Source organism: Mauremys reevesii, linkage group 1 (genome assembly GCF_016161935.1).
Source record: "Mauremys reevesii isolate NIE-2019 linkage group 1, ASM1616193v1, whole genome shotgun sequence".
NCBI classification, from domain to species: Eukaryota; Metazoa; Chordata; order Testudines; family Geoemydidae; genus Mauremys; species Mauremys reevesii.
Window position 1 is genome coordinate 63,153,807 of NC_052623.1, and position 11,142 is coordinate 63,164,948.

General features: G+C 39.4%; 1 protein-coding gene across 2 annotated transcripts in view; it reads left to right on the plus strand.

The window, feature by feature from the left end:
- The window catches only part of SUCLA2 (succinate-CoA ligase ADP-forming subunit beta), a 67,721-nt gene extending 57,724 nt beyond the window's left edge, over positions 1–9,997 (plus strand). Inside the window, exons 9-11 of one of the 2 annotated variants that reach the window (XM_039530487.1) lie at positions 6,541–6,661; positions 7,116–7,204; positions 9,193–9,267. In XM_039530487.1, the coding sequence (XP_039386421.1) occupies positions 6,541–6,661; positions 7,116–7,204; positions 9,193–9,267 (285 nt within the window). Of the gene's footprint in view, positions 1–6,540; positions 6,662–7,115; positions 7,205–9,192 lie in introns of both variants that reach the window. The other variant, XM_039530481.1, reaches the window with a different exon arrangement.
- The last annotated feature ends 1,145 nt before the right edge of the window (positions 9,998–11,142 follow it).

Below are 11,142 nucleotides of genomic sequence, written 5' to 3' on the forward strand. Positions count from 1 at the left end.
GAGGCTTTCACCCACCATCATCCAGTGAAGGTTTTAAAAAGGTCACTCTGTTCTCTCCTCCCATCCCTCTCCTCCCAAACTTCTTTCCCTGAACCCCCAATCCTGTTTTTTCCTCCGGAATTAAATCATTCCTTCAGTGTGTTCAATTTCAAAGCACATCACAAAGCAATATTGCCCATGAGTATTCATCAGTATCTTTTTGGAGTATTTCATCTCTTCCTGCAGAATGGAGAAGAGCTTGAAGTGAGTCACTAGTTCAATTCTGGATTTGCATATGAAGTACCCCTTTGACTTTGTATTATCAGTCACACTGACAAATAGAACTTGATATCCATGGCATCCCTGCTTGCTTGTATTCCACCTCCATTGAGAGTTAAGGCTACAGTGAAAAGGGCAGGCTGGGAGATACAATGGATGTAAGTTGTGGTTCTGTATAACAGTGGGGCATTTAGCAGATGAAGGGAGAGATTAGTACAATTAAGAACAATACCATTATATTTTGTGGAATGCTGAGTGAAGAGGAAATCAGATGGGTAGTGACAGTTATGCAGCTGGAGGGTTGTGGGAGATGAGAAGTGAGTGATTCCAGAGGGATTGAGGTTTGTGGGAGTTGGGAAAAAGGTAGGAGATGTGTCCCTGGGCAATAGGTGAGGTGGACAGGAAGCAGAAGTGCAGAGGCTGATGGTAGGAAACAGAGATGACTAATACAGCGATATGTGCTGCATTAAAAGCCTGAGGTGGCTGTGAGTTAGTAGGGGAGGAAATGCTAAGTTAGCTGTGGAGAGAGAGAGCTGACCAGCTTTATGTAACCAAAGGGTTGCAGCATGATAGGAGTACTGACTCCTAGTTCACATAGTGACCTTGGTGCACTGTCATGTTAAGATGAAGGATTAGGGTAAAACACTTCTATTCCTTTTTGAGGTTATAAATCAAGATAAAGTAGGTAACGTTACTTCTGCATAGCTCTTCAGGTGAAAGATTCTTCACAGTGTTTTCCGTCAGCATTCTAGGTATGAAAGTGCATTGAGAGCCTACTTAACGCTGTAAACTCTCTTAGGTAGTAGTAGGAATGCATGTTCACTGTGTGGTGGGCTAGGACCATCTACTTTCTTCCAGGCTGGCTTATCATCTGCTGCTGTGTAAATACACAGAGTGAATGCTTGGATGGCTTGCTGACAAAACAGCTCTTTGCAAGAAGCTGAATTGCTTGTTACCACTGGGTGCTGGGATCCCAAGATTGCATGTTTGTTCAAGCACCCCACAACAGGAATTGATAGGAACCATACTAAACTATAGTAAACTTGGCTGAAGCCTGTCTCCTCTTAAACCCTAAAAACACTTTGCCTGATGAAAACTATTCAGACAACATTCTTGATACAAGTTGGCCAGTAGCAATGGAGTGATTTCATCAACAGTATTTGGCAACCCCCTGGCATAACCTCCCCATGGAGCATGTTCTATATATGTTGACATAATGTCTGGTCAAGGACCAAGAATTCATGACATAATAGTCCCTGTGAAGGATATTTATTTGGAATCCAATTTCAGGTATTTAATGTAAAGACCAAAATATTTTTCAGGTATTAATTTAAAGAACAAACGAATATTCAAATTTTAGTCATTTGGCTGGTTGACTGAGAAATTATGCTTGCATGTATAGCTTAAAGTGGCTTTAATGTACATTTAATTTTGTGAAGAAAGACTTTCATGTGTTAAAAATTGTTAAATGATTGCTATTTAACGGCTAATAAGGTCAGAGTTCTTACCATTTTTCCTTGTTAATTTTGTTCTCCATGATCATAGCATTTCAAGGGTTTTAAAATTTAACTTTAAATGTATGCAGATTAAAATGATGGTGTTCTGTGGAATCTCTTCACAGCAGGCTGTAAATACATTTTTAAAACGCATGCATGGGGATGTCCTCAGATATGCCATCAAGGTTGTTCTGGCAACAGATGGGTTTTAAACTGGGTTGTGTTCATCACCTTAAAGGAGGTTGACAGCACAACGATAGATGACTTGGATACATTTTAGGTGATGGGTGAACAATGGCTCTGAACTTGTAGCATCCTCAGAATAAATGACTCCCTTGAGTCATTGTGGTAGCTCAGTGAACACCTCTCTCCAGTATAAAGCAGTATTTAAGATCTTAAAATGATTGAATGCATTTAGAAAAAGTACAGAAAATGTGACCTGATGAATCATGTACACAGATGAGCATGCTTGCTGTGTCATTTGCCTGGGATCAGGCATCTATGAAGGGTTTGTTGTATTTGTCTCGTTCAAGCATTTGGCGAATGCCTCCAGTCTTTTCTGCAGGTAGAAAATCCCCTTAAGATCAGCACAAAGCTAGCGCAAAATGCTGTGAAGAAGAGCTTCTTGAAGTAACCTGAGTTGGCTTCAGCTACTGAATACCAAGACTGTGCTTCCCTCTGGGCTCAGTGTTGAGACATTGTCATTCTACAAAGCCTTGGGCTTCACTGCAAGCAGTGTGCTTGATATCAGTGGTACTGAGTTCCAGCTCACTGGATGACACTTTACCTCTCCAGGGGAAGTATCAGCAGGAAGTGCAAAGAGCAATTTGCTTTCCTGGCATTCTGCTGTTCTGAAGCCTGAACTCGAGGTGGAGCTACATAAAAGCCTGTAGTGTTCTTTCCCTATAGATTCAGGACTGGGAGACTGATCTGAAGTGGTGTTTGAGGACATATGTGGATTGGTCCTTTTCATTTTGAAGGCCATAGTATTTCCTTTGCTTGCTGCAGACCTTGCTTTGAGAAATGTCAGAGCACTTATTGCAATCAAAGCCCTCCTTGTGCATCATGCTCTCATGTGTTCTGACTTGGCTCATTTGGTTCATGAGGTATCGGCATTCACACTGATTTCCCTGCTGCCTTATGCATTGAAGGTCTTAGCACAGCAGTTGTTGAAATCTTCTGAAGCACTGCTGATGCTCTGGTCTTTCCCATCTCTTAGTATTGGTTGCCTGAGGTGAGAGCAGGACAGTGATCCAGTTAATCCCTTCCCTGTCCACCCTTACCAAATTTCTGCAGATGGGCCTTGTACTGTGCCCTGAAGGTTGTATCGGACTAGGTGAGGGCCCCTAACAACTTTTCACCAGTTTGTGTGTTTGACAGCTGGTTGGAAACTTAAGTTTTTTAAGTAAATCTTTATTAAAAATCTTTTTTATTCACACTGAAATGTTGTAGAGACTCAGTCAGGAATAGAACCCAGGATCCTGAATCCCAGCCCACATGCTCTAACCAAAAAACTATGCTTCCTATCTGCTTGCTTTCCAGCCAAGCTCCTTGCACCCTTCTGTAGAGCCTCAACCTTCTACTTTTTTCCTGATTTTTCTCCACCTCCCTCCATGATCCTTTTTTCATGCCACGGTGTACCAACACAGAGGCATTGCCTACCTGGTAGCTACAGAAATGATCAAATCACTCCCTCAGACATGTTGTAGGTGTGTTGGTCCCACAATAGTAGAGAGACGAGGTGGGTGAAGTAGTATCTCTTATTGTACCAACTTCTGTTGGAAAGAGAAACTTCTCTCTCCACAGAGGGCTTTTCTTCAGCTCTAGTCTGAAGAGCTCTGTATGGCTCGAAAGCTTCTCTTTCTCTCTCCCCAACAGAAGTTGGTCCAATAACAGATGTTACCTCATCCACCTTGTCTTCCTCTGAGACAGGCAGTCAAGTCCAGAAAGTACTTTTAACCTCAGTCCTGTAGCCTTGGGGTCTCTGCCATCTAGGCTTGTTTAACTTTTTCCTTTTGACTAAAATAATTTAAAACTGTTTCAATAAACTTGACTTTGTTTAAAGGGGACTAAAATGCTGAAGAACTACCTTTTTAAAATGTAGTTTTTTCTTTGTTCTAAGCTGAGTTTGTTTGCCTGTTTAGTTGCTTTCCCTACCACCTATATATTGTGTTAGCATATTTTCTGGTGCTGAAGACATCAGTATGGTAGCTGCTGTATCCCTTATCTAGGAAAGTAAAAGAATGAACATTGCAATGTGCTGAAGTATTTGAAAATGACTATTCCTTATGTTAGAGAACTTATTTTAACACACACTATATTGAGTGGGCATTTTGTCCTGTTGAACTGGTAACTTATAGTAGCTTAATACAGACTGTATAATAGAGCTCAAGAAGAATTATTGTCATTTTCCTATGCTTCAGCCCTTTTAGGGTATGGCTACACTTGAGAGTTGCAGCGCTGGTGGAGGCTTTCCAGCACTGCAATTAGTAACTGTCCACACCTGCAGGGCACATCCAGTGCTGCAACTCCCTGGCTGCACCGTTGGCTGTACACCTGGGTCTGCTTGGGGTATAACCATTGCAGCGCTGGTGCTACAGCGCTGCTCGTAAAGTGTGGCCACACACCAGCGCTGTTATTGGCCTCCAGGGTATTAGGAGATATCCCAGAATGCTTTTAACGAAATTACTCTTTGTTTTGTTATGCTGCCTCTTTGTTTTTGTTGTGAACTCAGAGCTCCGGGAGCTGCTTATCTAAAAAAACAAACACAGCTCCTGTTTGCTGTGATCAATCTGTAACTGACTGTGAACAGTCAAATGAGATAACCCACTACCTTGCTGTGAATGAGGCAGGCAGGGGGATGAGTGTTTGCTTGAGGATAGAAACAGCGGGGGCAGCGGGGAGAAAGGGAGTCCGTTGGAGCAGCTGCTTATCTGGTCTGCAGGCCGTTTGCAGTTAAGAGTAAGGGGTCGGGAAAATTTTCTGATTTTGCAAGGCAGGGAGCTGATACACGGTGTCGGCTCCAAAAATCTCTCTCCCCCGGTCCCTGTCACACTCCACCCCACCCCCCTCTTTTGAAAAGCACGTTGCTGCCACTTGAATGCTGGGATAACTGCCCATAATGCATCACTCCCAACAGCGCTGCAAATGTGGCCACACTGCAGCGCTGGTAGCTGTGAGTGTGGCCACACACCAGCGCTCTCCCTACACAGCTGTACGACCAGCGCTGTAACTCCCAGCGCTGCAACTCTCAAGTGTAGCCATACCCTTATTCATAATCTAACTTCTAACGTTAAATGTAATCTGCAAAGACATGGTGGTAAAGTTAATGACCTTCAGTCTAAAAAAGCATGCTCATTCTCTCTTCTAATGTAGTTCATGTTACAGGTGACAGGCCTAAGTATTAGTTTGGGGAATACTTCTAGCAGGATTGTCTTAAACTGGAAGGCCAAACTGTTGGCAAATGGAACAGTTATGACATTGATTTTAATAGCTGAGGTTTAATTCTTTTTTGTTTCTTTGAATACAAGTAATTGCTTTCTCCAGAAAATTGGTTGAGCAGACTATCAGGAAAAGTCATGGTGCAGCCATTTTTACATTCTTGTTAGAGATCAAAAGGTTTGTCTTTGGTTTGCATCTTATTTCAGTTAACTTCTTACAAATCAGGAATGGTTATTAGTGCCTGCGACTTTTGGTGCCTTAAAGGGCAAATACAGAACCTTTCAAAAACAAAAATAAATCACAGAGCATCTTTGAAGTTTAAGTGGCAAACATCATTCTGGGATATATTAGCAGGAGTGTTGTAAGCAAGACACGAGAAGTAATTCTTCCACTCTACTCTATGCTGATTAGGCCTCTACTGGAGTATTGTGTACAGTTCTGGGTGGTACATTTAAGAAAAGATGTGGACAAATTGGAGAAAGTCCAGAAGACACTAACACAAACGATTAAAGGTCTAGAAAACATGACTTATGAGGGAAGATTAGAAAAACTGGGTTTGTTTAGTCTGGAAAAGAAAAGACTGAGGGAACATCATAACCGTTTTCAAGTACGTAAAAGGTTGTTACAAGGAGGAGGGAGAAAAAATGCTCTCCTTAACCTCCTGAGGATAGGACAAGAAGCAATGGGCTTAAATTGCAGCAAGGGCAGTTTAGGTTGGACTTTAGGAAAATCTGCCTGGTGGTTAAGCACTGGAATAAATTGCCCAGGGAGGTTGTGGAATCTCCATCAGTGGAGATTTTTAGGAACAGGTTAGACACCTGTCAGGGATGATCTAGATAATACTTAGTCCTGCAATAATTGTCTTGCAGTACAGTAGAACCCTGTTTATCCGATCATCCATTATCCGACTCTCCATATAAACCTAACAGTGCGCACTGGTCCAGAAGTGGGCAATCTCTCATGTTGGTCACTAGATGGTGCTGCAGCCTCACACTGTCCCATATTCCAGATTATCCGAATCTTTGATTATCTTTCTCTCAGTCCCAATTAGATCGGATAAGCAGGATTCTGATGTACGTTATTTTAGAGACGAGTAACTTTTCTGCTGAATTCTTCTAGAATATGAAAGAAGGATTTCTTAAACCATGTGCTTAGCATTGAATTTCTGGAGCTTGAATGTTTAGAACTGATTTTTGCCCATGAGTGGGCTGAATCCCTTTTTTATCTGATTTGATGGGCTATTTGCTGCCTGTTAAAATTCTTCATAATATTCTAGTAGGATGGTGGACTTGATGTGTGTTCTATCATTAAATGTATAACCCTAAGTGCTACTTTCTGTATGCAGGTACTGGCTATTCTGGTGAATATTTTTGGAGGCATTATGCGATGTGATGTTATTGCACAAGGTATCATTATGGCAGTAAAGGATTTGGACCTAAAAATACCTATTGTTGTACGGTTACAAGGTGAGCACTCTTCAATACTGTGTAAATCTAAGTCTTTGGATTTATGTTTGTCAGTAGTGCTCTTAGGTGCAATAGTAATAGTGATCACCGTGTTTAGCAATTCACTTAATGCATAGCAAAATTGCTTGTATACAGAAGAATATTTTGTAAAGAGAAATATACTAACATCTAAAATCCAGTGTTTTCTTGATGACTCTATTAAATATTTCTTACCATATTGTTTTTTGATAATTGTTTAGTTGACATTTTAGACCAGCAAATCTAACTTGCGGCTACTGTAAATGCCTTCTAATGTATACTGTACTTATCTCAATTTTGAGATGTCTTGGTAGATCTGTCCTGGAAAACTTGATCACCACCAGCTCACATGGTCTCTGATTGAAGCTGGTAGTTAGTAGGTCATTATTTATTCAGTACTGAATTCTTTTGTTTAAAACTACTTCTCTTTCTTCAGGTACACGAGTTGATGATGCCAAGGCTTTAATAACAGCTAGTGGCCTCAAAATCCTTGCTTGTGATGACTTGGATGAAGCTGCTAAAATGGTGGGCAAGAAAGAGCTTTTTTGCATAACTCTTCATAACAGATGCTATGCTTTAATATGAAGTCTTAATAAAGTTGTATCTTCCCCCAGTCAACTTAAAACAGTCTAGGATAAAATATTTGAAGCCTTGAAGATCACTGACACTATGTATCCAAAGTATTTTACAGAGTAGTAGCTAACTGGTAGGGCGGTGACTTTATAGGCAGAATCTATTTTACCCCAAACTAGGAACCTGCTCTATATTGCTAGAGAGGAATATTGACCAGATTACCTATTTTTATAAAAGAGCCAAGAGATCTTTAATGTTGTAGATGGGCAGAAGGGGTACCTCAAGTGAAAATCTCATCTGAAAGGCTGCACTTCTAGTGGTGCACCCCTCCTTGGTAGTGTACTTTTAGGTCAACACTTGTAGTAGTTTAAGGCCAAGGTAAATATTTGAACTCCTTAAGCAAGGGAGCTACCAGTGTGTAATCTGAATCATTTGTAATGTTAGCTCCTGGGGTTGAACTCTCCAGAACTAGCTGCGTTCAGTGGAAGAACCTACTCACCCTGATCCACAAAACTGAGTTTAAAGGCACAGTGGAAATCCTCTTAAACTGATCAAGCCCTTGGTTGATCATTACAATGCTTCTGCAGCAGTGAATTTGGGTTTTAGACCTATATTGTATTTGTATAAGGTGCCCACCATCCAAAGCTACTGGTATCATTTTATAAACAAAGAAATAAGTTTGTCAAGGTTAACATGACCCAAATTAATTTTTGTTAATCTAAAATTATATCCTATATACCAACAGGTAAATCACTTTAAAAGGTACTAGTAGTTTAAAAATAACATATTCTCCAGAGAATATTTACTTGTGTTAAAAAAGCACAGTTGGATTGAGGCCTATTGTTCTGAGCACTATATAAATGTATTTTAAAATATAAGGGTTTGACTACACTTGAAAGTTAACATGGATTAATTTTAAAAGTGCAATGTGTGGGCATTCTCTTGTTCTGGAATGGGAGTGGCTTGTTCCTGTTTAGTTTAACCCACTTTCAACATGGCTTAAACTGAACAGGAACAAGGCACTCCTTTACATGCAACTTCCAGGTTAACTCTTCGTAGACAAGTCTTAACTCCCTGAAGAGCTTTGTTTTAAGATAATGCAGAAAGTAGGTGTAACAAACAAATGGAAGAGGGAAAAATGAGGGTGACAGTAATAAGATCACATGATTGTATAGATTACTTGTGCACAATTTGCTGGTTTTATAAAGTTATGAACAAACATCATCATTAGCATCTGTTAGTAATGCATGCTGGCCATCTGGCATCTAAGCTAGACAAATGTGGACTAGAAATAAGGTGCATATTTTAACAGTGAGGGTAATTAACAATTGGAACAACTTAAGAGTTGTGGTGAATTCTTCATCACAGGAAACTTCTTAAATCCAAAAAGAACGAGGAGTACATTGTGGCACCTTAGAGACTAACAAATTTATTTGGGCATAAGCTTTCGTGGGCTAAAACCCACTTTATTGGATGCATGCAGTGGAAAATACAATATGAAGATGTGTATATACACAGAGAACATGAAAAAATGGGTATTGCCATACCAACTCTAACGAAACTAATTAAGGTGGGCTATTATCAGCAGGAGAAAAAAAACGTTTGTAGTGATAATCAGGATGGCCCATTTCAAACAGTTGACAAGAAGGTGTGAGTAACAGTAGGGGAAAACTTTTTCTAAAAAATGCTCTAGTTCAACCAAAGATATTGGACTTGAAGCAGAAATTAAATTCAGGAAAGTCTGTAGCCTGTGTCATTCATACTAAATGATCACAATGGTCTCTTCTGGCCTTTAAATCTATGAATCTTATGGCAAGCTCTTTCTAACACCACTTTCTAAAATAGACTGTCTAGTTGAACTCCTAAAATGTAGTAGTTTCATTTGTTAAACTGTAAATATTTCTTTATCTCCTTAACTTTATTTCCTTTCCCCCCCACAGGTTGTGAAACTTTCAGAAATAGTGACCTTAGCAAAGCAAGCTCAGGTGGATGTTAAGTTTCAGTTGCCAATCTGATCTGAGTTGTCATGGAAGTGTCTAAAGTGTTGTTATATTCTCTGAAATACTGTGTTCTGTGGGTTTTTTCCTTTTTTTCTGTGTGGAGGTTTTAATTGCTTGACAGGTGCACAAACTTTAAATCACCTGGTTCTTAATGTTAATATTAAAAATGGTCAGAGTTCATGTAAAAGTGTCTGTATTGCTGATATGTAGACTTTTAGTTGCTGTCCCAACAGTCCAGCTTCTGCTGCAGAATGTCACTTGCAGTATTCATTCATTATTGTCAAAAACAAGGTTTTTGTTGGAAAATAGATTCTTCTGAATAAAATCTGAAGTTACTTTAATTGTATATTCATATTAGCGTCATGTAAAGATAAATATGACTAGACGTTCTAGCACTCATCATGTGGAGGAATGTATTGAAATGGTATTTTTTATTGGAGACCTTTAATCTGCAGTATAATGAATGGATTTGAGCATACCAATCATAATGCATAAATAGTGCATTTGAACAAACCCAGCAACTTTCTAGAAGTGCTTTGCGGATTTGACCAGCTAAATATCGGGACAATGTAACAATCACTACAAAATATACTGTAGCACTTAAGTCTTCATGGTTTCTGGTGCTTATTAAAAAGCATCGTGTAGCTTTGTATATGAACAATAAAGCATATTTCCTAAAGTGTGGCAGACTTGACATACAGAGAATTAGAATGTCAATTGTAAGTTAATAAAATCTCTCCCAAGAGATCAGTATTACATTTTCCTTTGTCCACTTTGATGAATAAGTCACATGGTTAAGTGAGCCCATAAAGGAATTGGTAGGTTTTAAACCAACAGGTTTTAAACCAACAGGTGAAGAGGTATTGTAAATTAATCTGTAAAACAGCATGTCTGTTCTGGCACTTCTTCATGAATTGCATTGCAGCACATAAACTTATGGGAACTTGATATGTGATACAATGATGGTTTCATATCATCTAGTGTACTGTATTATACTAAAAGTGAACATACAGATCTTCCCAGTCTGGCTTCTCTGTATTGAAAGGCACTGGAAAGCATCTGTGTTATGAGAAATTCAACACAAACCAACCAATGGTATATCTCGTTGTGTGCCATTTTGCTTACCTTGCAGCATTTTTCAGTTTTAAGTGACAAAACTAAAGGAATATAATGTATAATACTTCTCTTACCTCTGGTGCTAACACATATTAAATTAAAAAGAAAAATCTAATTTACTTTTCACTTTTTTGTTTTAATTTGTCAAGTTGAGCATTGGCCTGCTAAACCCAGGGTTGAGAGTTCAGTCCCTCAGGGGGCCATTTAGGGAACTGGGATACAAATCTGTCTGGGGATTGGTCCTGCTTTGAGCAGGGGGTTGGACTAGATGACCTCCTGATGTCCCTTCCAGCCCTAATATTCTATGATTCTATGTGTGTTTCCAGTCAGCCTTGCACACTCAGGTTTAGTTTGTGTGCTTTCTCTCAAAATTGCAATAACAAAAGTTTTTAAGGGCAAATTAGATCCTTGGTAATACCTGTTCAGCCACACTGCTGTCAAAGGATTTCCACAGGTAACTGGTTTGACTTTATTACATTTCTGTTGATGCACTAGAACGCATAGAATCCAGCTCACTAGTAGCTTGTAGAGCTAACAGAACTAAAAAGCAATAAAAATGTCTGCCACTAAAATCAGATACAACTAAATACCAATAACTGTTCCATGTGTTTAAGATGTCACTTTTTTATAGTAAGTTTTTTAGAGTAAAACTTCACTTTCAAATGAAGAGATGAAAGTGGAGGGCAGAAATACTTTGATGTAGTCAAATGTTATATGCTAAAATTGGGAAACCATGCAAATGCTTTGGGATACAATTCATGGATCTTATTAGTC